The 12,311-nt window shown below is 43.3% G+C and overlaps 1 protein-coding gene across 1 annotated transcript in view; it reads left to right on the forward strand.

Annotated features, from left to right (window-relative positions):
• Nucleotides 1-12,311, forward strand: part of LOC149859665 (heparan-alpha-glucosaminide N-acetyltransferase-like) — a 393,188-nt gene that overhangs the window by 281,442 nt on the left and 99,435 nt on the right. The window contains exons 11-12 of the mRNA XM_090058700.1: nucleotides 607-719; nucleotides 2,619-2,743. Coding sequence (XP_089914826.1) covers nucleotides 607-719; nucleotides 2,619-2,743 — 238 coding nt within the window. The remainder of the gene's footprint in view (nucleotides 1-606; nucleotides 720-2,618; nucleotides 2,744-12,311) is intronic.

Raw genomic sequence — 12,311 nt, forward strand, 5'->3', positions numbered from 1 at the left:
AAAGTGTAAAACTTATTGTCAGGTGTTTTGGAAGCTGACAGTTTATCCAGATTCAAAAAAGGGATTGCACAAATCCATGGAGTAAAGGTGCATGGGAGTTAGGGGCACAGCCTATGAATCAGAACTTCCTAGACCCTGAATGCTGAAGGCTGCAAGTGGGAGAGAACCAGTGGAAAAAACCTTGGTCATACTCTGTTCACCTTTCAGCATCCACACTCTGCCACAGTGTGACACAAGATACTGGGCAAGTTGGACCTATTGTCTGATCCACTAAATGGCAGTTTTTATGTTCCAAGCTCTTTCTCTTGCAAAACTCTTCTTCCAAGGTAAAAACTGGTACTGGGTTCATAAAAGTGTGATTCACTTATCTACATATGTGCCATGCTTATCAGCTGCCCAATGATTTATCAATGACTTTCTTCTGATGGATAGTGTTATAATTTAACATGGTAATATATAATGATGTCCAGTATTTGCCACCGTGCAGGTATTTTATGAGGTAACATGGTGTTCCTCACATGCCTCTTTGGTTTTGCATGGATTGCAGAACACAGCAGTTAAGTCACTTGGTGATACATTGTGTTGCTTTGTCTGTTATATCTACAGTATCATGGAGCTGGGCAAGAATCCCAGGTGTTTTGCAACGTCTAGGCTTTACCTACTTCACAGTGGCTTTGATGCAGACCTGCTTCAGTGTAAAGGATGTAGAGAAATATCAGGTGAGCTGTAATGGCATGTCTAGCCTTAGAAATATGTTCCTTGCTGTTTTACCAGTCTTAACTCTTCTATCTTGCACTCAGTTGTGAAAACAGAATCTTATGTCTTTAGCTTGCATTACAATGTACAAATGATAAGGAAAAACTAACTGCTTCATCCCAGGTTATCAAACTCCCAGTGTCTCTGTCCTGCATGTAAGGATATCATGAATGGGCAGAATGACAGTGGCAGATGCAAATACAGTTCTTCTACTGGTTCATTAGGGGATTGCTGAGATGAAGTCACTGACAAAGATCCTATTGTATTTTATGGTGCAAGATCAGGCCAGAAAAGGAATACTGGTACTGCTAGAGTTGCAGTTCTTAATTCAAGCTTTAAATGAATGATGCTTTTTACAGTATTTCAGTATTTTTATGTATGAACTATTGGGAGCTCTTATGAATAAATTTTCTCTTTCCCCTTTAAATGTTATCCCCTCAATTTCTGTAACATAGGATGTGGTACCCAAGATAGGAATACTAAGAGAACAACTCAGGTATACTAGTTTTTCTGTTTTCTAATGAGACATCAAGATGGCATGAGCTGTTAGTGCTAATTTCCATTCACCTGTAGTGTCATTGGCTCTAATCTTATAGTCTCTTTAGTTGGCATTGTTTCTGCCAAACTATAGTATCTGTCAAAATGGCCTGCCTCCTATCACATGCTTGACTTCTACTGTTTCATTTTCCAATGCTTTTTATTTGGTATCTTCCAAACCACTAATTTAAAATTAAATATTTGAAAATCAGTTATTGTGTTTTTCCATAGATTGTGATGTTAGAATTGCCATACATACTGAAACAGACCTATCACTCATCTATTTGGATATCCTGCTTATTTCATCTTTTTCAGCAGCTGTGGTTATGTGCTTTTGATTAATATACTTAAGTGTACTGTACCATAGCAACAGGTGCAGCTTCTTCTAGCTAGTGATCAGCTTATGCTTTGAAGCACAAGGATTGATAATCTCTGTACTTTTTAACTAGAGAGCATCTCTCCAGATGCTTTTCTTATAATTCCAAACTATTTTTGATGAAAATTCTGTTTAAAGCAGACTGCAGTTGTGAATAAAAAATCCCTTGAATCCCTGTTTTCTTAATTTGTTATATCCAAGTAGCCTTTGACAAAACATTTTAGGTGCCAAAGTATTATTCAACAACTGACAACAGATTTCTCAACAGTTTTACTGATTACTTCCTTGTGGAAAGCACCATTCAGTTGTGAGATGTAGTTACCCTTCATATATATTTCTGTGTGGCTTGCATTATTTGTTAGGGACTCTGTTTACCTTGGCCTGGTGCTTTGAGCATTTGTTACAGATCTACCATACTTCTTCCTAAGGATATCACCCATTTGATGGTGTCATTCATATCTCCCTGGCAGTCCTTAGAAGTGAACAAAAGGGGAGTAGAGAGACTGGATAATGAACAGAGTTTGAACTTCAAAAGCTTTAGATTCATTTGTGGAAATTTGAACCTGCAATATCTGCGTATTTGAAATTGCCCCAAATCACAACTGTTCTCCCATCCCCAGCTGTAACAATGATCTAGGAGTTGAACAAAGTACTGACAAGCTGCTTTTGGTTTCCACAAGATTAACTCATAAAGCAAATAGTCTTGTATTGCTTTTAGTTCTGGAAAAAGAGATTCCCTTAAGTGAAAGTGATAGGATGTGGATAACAGATTGTAATTGCCTCTTTCTCAGACTGTACTCTGTTTAAAATACAGTTTCCTGCTGATTCACATGGAAAAAAAAAAAGGCTTTAAATATTGATGTCTACATGAAGGCTTACTAAAGTGCCTTGACATACTTGTCTGACTATTTATCTGACAGTGTTTTTTCCCCCTCGACTTCTCTTTTAGAATGGTAACTGGTGGGCTCCAGTTAGAGACATTGTTCTCTACTGGCCAGAGTGGATAATCATTGCTGTTCTGGAGACAATATGGCTCTGCCTAACATTTCTGCTCTTGGTACCTGGGTGCCCCAGGTAAGTTATACTGAATAAGAGAACCACCAAAGCTGTGCAGGTAAATGATTTTTATGGTCAATAGTGGAAATAGCAGCTATAACAAAACATTTGGTGTGGCTAAACCAAAGCAATGAACATTTTTTTTTTATTTTTGTTTTTAAACCTTTTTTAAAAAAATGGTAATTTTAAACTGAAGTGTCATCTTGAAACTATAGCTTAAAACAATTTGTTGACAAGAAATATTTTCAGTCTTTAAGGACTATTTTGTATCAAATTATTTGGTAAATTGGATCCAAATTTACAAATTAAGTTGGTCTCCACAGAATTGCTTCTTTTTTGATTAATACAATATTTGTCAAATAAGTTTACCCAGTTCTAGGGACCACATGACTGCAGTGATTGCAGATAAAAATGTTTTTAAGGCTGATTTTAAAGGGGATAATTAATAGATCAAGAAGAAGGGCATTTCCAAAACAGAGGTCTAACTGTGAATGGTTTTGCATTGGCAAGACATGTTCTGTATGAAATGTACTACTTCTGTCTCTGCACGCAGGACAGGAACTTCTTGTTCTAACCTGAGAATGAGATGGCAGATGCAAGATATAAGCACTGTGTCTGGCTGGTGGCCAAAAAGATGACTTTTAATTGATGATTAAATTTTTTAAGTAACTTTGCCTCAGGCCCTTTTCAAAAGTGACTTTGGCATTTAGGACCCACAGGACTTGTCTGTACGTTAAGTCAGCAAGGATGTAATTTTTCTGCCAGCACAGCAATGTCAGTATCAGACCTACTGAGCATGGCTACATGTACAATTAATGCACATGAATAAACTTTGGAGTTTAGTGCTCCTGGGCACCTCATCTTCATGTGCACTCAGGACTGTAGCACATTGATTTGGTTTGGAGCAGCTCTGGCTAGGAGGGGATCAGCCTGCCAGCCCAGGGGTGATTCAACATGCTGCAGAAGGGCTGGCTGGAGCACAAGGGTGCTTCAATGCAGGGCTAGCTAGCTAGCACTGATGCACTTTCACACCCCAGCCAGTCTGGGCAACATCTACACATGTGCTGCTGCGGAGTAAAAAACTCTGCAGCAGGATAGTACTTGTATTTACAAGTATTATCCTGCTGTGGAATTAATTAGTTGACTCCAGTCTAATAGGGGCACATGTGTTATCATCTTTAGTGATAACATGTCTACTGCACAGTCAACTTCCTGTTAGTATTAGTATAGCTTGTTTTAGTTTGTATGTCGACGTAAGCAGATTTATAACAGACTTCTCTGCATCTGTATTATGATGATTGGCCACTTCACCTATGCCATTGTAGTGAAAAGGGCAAACATAATTGCATGTAAACCTTAAATCCTATTTTAAAAAGTGATAGAGAGATACAGGAGCCTAAGGAGCCACTGATTTTTCAATGAGATTTAAACCCCTTGAGCATGTCCCCACGTGTATGGGTGTGTATTTACCATGGCACAAATAGCAGCAGAACATATTTGTGTTGCTGCTTTTTGTCCCAGGACATGCCCCTCTGGTGCATGAAAAATTATCCCTGGTGGGGTAGGGGCATGGTTCCCTCTAAGCTCTGTGTGTGCATGGCTGAACACAATAAAACACTGCTGTGCAGTAACAGCACTGTGAGAACTGTTCCCACAGCTGGAGGAACCGGGCAGCCCCATGTGCGGGGCTGGGTATCAGGAGTGGGGCAGGGGAAGGCAGGCTCTGTTGCTGCCTTGGGTCCACCGACCTCCTGCCGGTGGGACATAGGGGCTGTGGAGGAGCCCCAGCCCTGTTTCCCCGCTTTGGCCCTGCTGGCCCTCAGCCCCAGCCCCCCTGTCCAGGCTCCTCCAGCTTGGCCCTGCACTGGTCCCAAGCTGGAGCTGCCGATTCCCCCATGGAGCCCATGACCACTGATCCTGTGAGGACACAGGTGCCTGTCCGTCTCAGGGCTTCAGCTCCTCTGGGGTGGGTTGTGCATGGAAGGCAGAGTTTGAGGCAGGACCAGCCCTGCCAGGGGCTTCAAGAAAAACCCATGTGTGCAGGGACTGGGATTTGCTTCCCTGGGCACCTGGCAGGGACGTGCTGGTGGAGGGAGTGAGGAAGGGAGCGGCAGGAGCTTGGCAGGCACTGGGGAACCCATCCCCCCATTTGCCAATCAGCTGCTGGGGGATCTTTCCACTTGTTGGCAATCTAGTGCCCCCCCCAGACCCTTTGGAGGCACCACTTGCTCATACACCCACCCACATGCCACCACCACCCTTCCCACCCCCTTCACACACCTATTGTGTGACAAGGAAACCAAAAGGAAATATTAAAACATAGATATTTAGAATTTATTATATTATGATGCTAGAGACACTGGTAGGCTTCCAAGTTGCTTTAACATTGTAAATATAGCAATAAAATATTGCCCATCTCATCAATCCCTCTGTCTCTTTTATTCTAATTGTGGAAGACGGTGGATTTGGGGGTATTTTAAAAAGTGAATTTGGGATGCTGCTTCAGCAGTCTAACTGACACAAGGGACCAGTGTCCCCAGATACCAAGTAGCTGGGCCTCAGGAGCTCCTGAGGGCAAATAGCCCTGAGCTGCTGGCCAGGGCAGGTTTTTATACTGCTGGAGACAGCACAGGTGCTGGCCCCAGGCTCTAGCTTCCCCTGGATGCAAATCTGTGAGAAGCTAGGCAGTATTATTTTGCCCCAAGTGGCACAATTCGCTCCACAACAAAATGCATGTCTGGGCACATGCGCTGAGGCAAAAAGCCCCAGCTCAAATTTGGTCCGCTTCTCTTTGAGTTGCTACAAGCAGATGTGCTTGCATGTGTGGACATGCCCCTTGTGTTTAATCCTCTTTTGAAGCATGACTTGGGTTTGTAAATAACTTAGATGCTTTAAAAATGTTTACCTTAAAAATTAATTGTTGAAACCTGTTACTTTGCTCAGGATGCAGCTCATTAAGTACTTTAGCTGATAAAACCCAAATCTGATTCTCAATCCATATGCCAATAAGCAATCTGTAGTGCAAAGTGTGTGTTGGAAGACACAAATAATAGCAATTTTCTCACTTTCAGAGTAGCATAACCTCTAGTGTGACAAAGTGAAACTTCTTAGTCATCAAAAATGCAGAATGATTTTTAACAAAATTCTTATAATTAAAAAAAATGTTGAGTATATTTCTTAAGCAAACAAGAACATATTTGGTTTGGAGAACAATTTTGTGTTGGTGAAAAATGTGCTCTTGGTGACAAAGATACATGTCTAGAATAGTTCCACTGAACTCTATAATTACTTTAAAAAATACAGTGTTTTCCTTTGAATTTGACTGAGGGGTGGGGAGGGAAACAGCCCTATACATAAGATCATTGTTACTTCCTAGCTCTAGTCAGTTGGGAAAAGAGCAATTCTTTGTAGGTTTACTCTTGAATACATTTTTGCACCATTTTCCCTAAGGACAGAAACAGAATGGTGTTGCCTCAAGAAGTTTTGGGCTTGACTACACTTGCTAGTTATTTCAGGTTTTCTTGAGTGTTTTGAGGTGTAGCACCTCATGTCAGCACACTGATTTTGCTTTGATTTAGCTGGGAAAAAAGTTGGGGGGGGGAAGCATCAGGCTTATTTACAACAAGTGGGTACTTCCCTATCCTTACATAATTGCTCTTTATCTAATATTCCTTTTACTATATCCTTCAGTGCTTTCTAGCTCATGGGGATAGCCTGTTTCTTTCTTTATGTAGCCGTTATTATGCTGGGATTACCGTTACTGGATTTGTCGCGCCAACGTTTAAACGCTAGTGTTCAAAAGAGGGTGACTGGGTAACTGAAGTCCTTGGTTGTGTGAACTTGCTACAGTCTTCAGTTACCCAGTCACCCTCTCTTGAACACTGTGTAACTGAAGACTAGCAAGTTCACACAACCAAGGACTTCAGTTACCCAGTCACCCTCTCTTGAACACTAGCGTTTAAATGTTGGCGCGACAAATCCAGTAACGGTAATCCCAGCATAATAACGGCTATATAAAGAAAAAAACAGGCTATCCCCATGAGCTAGAAAGTACTGAAGGATATAGTAAAAGGAATATTAGATAAAGAGCAATTATGTAAGGATAGGGAAGTACCCACTTGTTGTAAATAAGCCTGATGCTTCCCCCCTCCCCCCCCAACTTAAAAAAGTCACTTATTTTGTTCCATTCTGGACTTCTAATAAACTTCCTTGGAATTTATTCAACAGACACATTTCCACAAAATGTTTCAGTTTAGAGAATTAATATCTTTCAAGGAAAACTCCGGATCCACAGGAAACCTCATGAAACCAGCCCCACTTTTGAGATTTGTGGCTCTTTCTGTGAGTAAGCTTGTCTCTAGGTGAGTCAGTAATCCTCACAAAGTACTTAATACAGAGCCAAGAGGTTTAGGTATCTTAACATGAATGTCTCCCTATGGTGGTGCCTCATAATTGCGTTGTTCCACAGCCTCCAGTTCTTATAGCAGCTATGACCAGTGTGTCTATATGGCCCATTGCTTTATGTGGGTGAGGGCATAGCAAGGCCCACCTGAACAGGAGCACCATTATGTACAATTAGCAAATAAGGAAAAGTGGCATTCCTAAGATTCAGTCCAGTGTAGCAACAAGTCCAACATGAAAATGTCTATAAGAGCTCTGGAAGCATGGTATCAGTGACATTATACTGTGTTTTAAAAGTAAACATAAAATATATAGTGAAGATCCATGCTCACTGGCTCTCTGTTATAATGTTCTGTTTGCTTTTTCCAGGCAGTTCTCTTTTGAGGTTTGAGAATATTTGTTGGCCTTTTCCTTCATGCCCATCTCTTTGTAGCATTTATGAAGAAGGTAATGAGTCATTACCCAATCATCCTTCCAGTGAAATAATTTTTTTTTTTGCCACCAACAGCAAGCTTTGCATGATCAGGCTTTATATAATCAAGATATCTGAGGCTGTGGAATGATGCAATTATGGGGCACCACTATAGGGAGACATTCATGTTAAGATACCTAAACCTCTTGGCTCTGTATTAAGTACTTTGTGAGGATTACTGGCTCACCTAGAGACAAGCTTAGTCACAGAAAGAGCCACAAATCTCAAAAGTGGGGCTGGTTTCATGAGGTTTCCTGTGGAGCTAGAGTTTTCCTTGGAAGATATTAATTCTCTAAACTGAAACATTTTGTGGAAATGTGTTTGTTGAATAAAATTCCAAGGAAGTTTATTAAAAGACCAGGATGGAAATTCTGGTCAAAATAAGTGACTTATAAAGTCTTCAAAACAGCCAGTAGCTTGGTGTTTGGGAACCACTGATTCAAATACCTGTTTTAATCTGACTGAGGGAGTATTTGAATTTGTTTCTCACAGTACAGGTGAGTGTTTTAACCTCAGCCTCATGACTAGGGACCTACCAAATTCACAGTTTTGTGAATTTTGTGAAATCCAGGTAAATGCCCATGGAATCCATGAAATCCACAGGAAAAACCCCCCCAACTTAACCAAACACTGCAGCAGCTCACTGGGGTGGGGAGGTAGGTAGGGGAGGGCTGCCCACTTGAAGGTCTGCTGGCAAGAAGGCTTCTTCCCCTGTCCCTCATTGCCAATTGGCTGCAAGGGCTGCCTGTCATGTCACCCTACTCCTCTCTACTAATAATCAGTGAGGAGTGGGGGCTGCATGATGGACAGTCCACACAGCCAGTCAGTGGTGAGGGGTAGGGCCACATGACAGGAAGCCCCCGCAGCAAGTCAGTGATAAGGGGTGGGGCCACCGGGGTCCCTGAGCCAGAGGTGTGGGGGGGAGGGGGACTCAGTGCTCCTCTTGCGAAATGGCTGCCTGGGCCTGCATTCTGTCTGAAAAATTGGGGGTCGCCCTTGCAAATTAGGTATGTCCCTACTCATTGCTATTTTGGCATGTGCACATGAGTGCTTTAGCTCTCTCTCTCTTTCTCTCTCTCTCTTTCTTTTCTTTTATTGTTAAGACCTTTGAAAGCCTTTACTTCCAGATCCAGTGCAGGATGGAAAAACACCTTTGATATAAACATTTCTATGGCAGCATCCCTGTGGTAGAGGTGGCCAGTGCTGTATTGGGGGTGAAGAGTGCTCTCCTGTGCAGCCTGCCTGGCTGCATCTATCCCCAGGGCTCTGCACTACTTGCTTGCAACTCTACACTTGCAGTGAGGTAGCTGCACCGGAAGCTGAAGGGAAATGGGGTGGGGCTCCCTCCACTCCTGACAGAGTGCAGGGACCTGCACAGTGAGGAGCGGGGAAGCAACAGGTTCTAGCATACAGCTTCCCCTGCTGTGAGTGCTGGAGCTGCAGGCATGCAGTGTGGAGCGCTGGCAATAGGGCAGGCTCTATTCCCTTGCCCCATGCAGTGCAGGCCAGAGGGAAACCTGCACCAGGCACAAGCACCCTGACCTGCCCTGCTGTTGCATGCCATGGGAAGAGTGTGTGTGTGTGTGAGGTCCCTACTCCCTCACACCCCATACACTTACACCCTGCCCCCACTGGCATATACATACACCCTAACATACCCTATACCCCCCTATACAGCCACACTCTCTCACAACCCTGCCACACAATATAAGAATGACACTTTATTTTTGAGTTACTATGCAATCCCTTCTATATACAATACACAATCACAAGTCATGACAAATAGTTTTTGTAATAAAATTAAAATATATTATAGTAGGTATTTGACTTCTAATGTATGATTTGATTTTTTTCTGGTTCTAAGATGGCAACCCCCCCCCCTCCCAAAAGGAGTATTAGAGTGGGGGAAGGGACTTCCATTGGAAAAGGTCAGGGGTTAGGGGGCAAGACTTCTGGTCCCAAAGTAGTGACCAGGAGCAGGGCAACTATAAAGGGACAGGGCTACATAGGTAGCCCCTGACAGCTAACCAAAACTTGTTAAGCAGGCCTCCACCTGAAATAATTGCCTGCCCCTGATCTAACTCTAGTTAGGTCAATATAAGTGGGCAGGTCCTGTCAGGCCAACCTGGTTGCCTTTTACGATCAGGACACAAAATCCTTGGATGCAGGTGTTGTGGTCAGGGCCAACGCGGTCCGCATTTTCAAAAAGGGGAGGAAGGAGGACCTGGGAAACTATAGACCTGTTAGTCTTACCTCGGTCCTGGGGAAGCTCTTTGAGAAACTTATGCAGGAGCACATCTGTGAGGGGCCAGCAAGGGAGATTATGCTTTGGGGCAACCAACAAGGGTTCATTAGGGGCAGGTCCTGTCAGACCAACCTGGTTGCCTTCTATGACGAGGTCACAAAATCCTTAGACGCAGGTGTCATGGTGGACATAGTGTTTCTCGACTTTAGGAAGCCTTCAACACTGTCTCTCACCCCATTCTCATTAGAAAATTAGGTGACAGTGGTGTTGATGCCTACACAGTCAGATGGGTCACAGATTGGCTGGAGGACCGCACCTAGAGAGTGGTGGTGGATGGGTCATTTTTGACCTGGAAGGACATGGGCAGTGGGGTCCCCCAGGGCTCAGTCCTTGGGCCCACACTGTTCAACATCTTCATCAGAGACTTGGATGAGGGGGTGAAAAGCACTTTTTCAAATTTGCGGATGACACTAAGATGTGGGGAGAGGTGGGTATGCTAGAAGGGAGGGACAGGCTATAACTAGATCTGGACAGGTTACAGGGGTGGGCAGATGAGAATAGGATGGGATGTCTGCATGTACCCAGTGTATAAGAAGACTTGCTAAAGCATTGCACATTAACCTATTATTCATTTTCATAACTGTGACTGTAGTTTCTTTTAAAAAGCAGTTCTCCTTCAGTTATAAGACTGCAGTAGCCTTTGCTTACTGCTGTCTCTAAAATTTTCTTAGGGCAAAGGCTACTGAAAACCCCTAGTTCCAGATTCATGAGCTCTCCTCACTAAATTTCACCATTCAGGGATATACAGGGTGCTCATTATCTACGGCAGAAGGAATAGGAGGACATATCATCTGCACAGAAAAATCACACTGTCACTTCAGAGTGAAGCAGTTTTGAGGGTCTCAAAATACAAGTGTTACCTTTGAAGTTCTGTATGGTCAATGATATTATGTGTTGTTTGAATTGTCATTGCTGTAGTTTCAGTACTGCAGTTCAGCCCAAGGATAGCCCTAGGTTATACAACCTTCAAAAAAGCACTTGCAGAGATTTAGTACTATATACTACACGTAGCTCTAATTTATCCTTTAACGTAATATTCTCATCTGCAGCAGACTGCCCAAGGCATGGGGGCACAATTCATGGTAGAGCTGTGTGAAATGATTATATCAGCTTTCATTTCGTTAGTATTTGTGTGTGAATATTTGTGAATCTGTTGTAAGGCAAGATGTTGCCATTTCATTCAGTATAAACCTGTTTCTTTTTATTTTAAACAGTATCAGACCTTGAAGGTTGGCCTCAAGGAAAAAACGATAATTTTTTTCAGGGAAATTATTTTTATAGTGAGAACAAGTTTCTGGCAAAAACATAGTTGTCCTTTCATTAGAGCTGAAGGTGAGAATAAAAAAAACACAAAAAAACTTTGCTCTTTTACAGACTCTTCAAAAAGAGGTTTTTTGTGGTTTTTTCCCCTTTTTTTGCTGGTATTGATGCAACTTGAAGTGATCTGTCTAGATAATTATGGTTAAGTTATTGAAAGCACAATTTGAAATAACAAGTACACATAACAGTTGGAGAATGTATGCCTATGTCTTCTACTTTTGACTGTTCCTCCCTTTCACCTTTAGTAACTCATACTATTAGTGTGGCAGGGCAGGCCCTGGGGCTGCTGTGGCACCCCCTAGGGGCCACCCTAATCCTTCCCAGACTTCTAGTCCTCTATATTAGTGGTTCTCAACATTTTTTGTACCAGGACCCATTTGTAACCATTGATGGCCAGTCCTGAATTAGTGCCTCTCACTCCTGGCCCATTGCCCCCACTCAGACCCGAGACCCCCAGTGTGTGAGGCTGGCGGCGGGGGAGAGAGGTGTATGGGGCATAGGCTTCAAGCAGCCTACAAGGGAAAAGCCATGGTTTCCCATGTTTTTCTTCTCTAAAGGAGAATCAATTTTTAAAGTTTGTTCATGACTCACTTTTGGTCACAACCCATGGTTTGAGAAATGCTGCTCTAATATCAGTGGTTCTCAACTGTTTTCATACCAGGATCCATTTTCAAAGATTGACTTGTCCTGACCCATACTCCCCTGGTCCTGCCAGTGCCCGGCCGACAGTGCCCCACCCTGCCACAGTGCCCCACCCTGCCACAGTCTCAGTACCCAGCCACTTTCCCCCAGTGCCAGCAGGCATCTGCACCCCTACCCCCACCCCCCCAGACATCCCTGCTGCACATGCACACACTGCTCCCCCCCCCCCGACAGTCCCCAAGCCCTGGCCTTCCAACCCCCACTTCCCATACACTTACCTTCATTCGACTCCTGGGGCTGCTCCCACAACCCTGCCTGGCTGTGTACTGACCACACCCCAAGCAGCCACTTGCAGGATGGGAAGCTGCCAGCCTGCAAGGGGAAACCTGTGCTTTCGTGCATTTTTCTAGCACTTGCTTGCGACCCTTTGAAATATTCTTACAACC

Source organism: Crocodylus siamensis, chromosome 7, assembly GCF_052110815.1.
Source record: "Crocodylus siamensis isolate JL-2025a chromosome 7, ASM5211081v1, whole genome shotgun sequence".
Lineage (NCBI taxonomy): Eukaryota > Metazoa > Chordata > Crocodylia > Crocodylidae > Crocodylus > Crocodylus siamensis.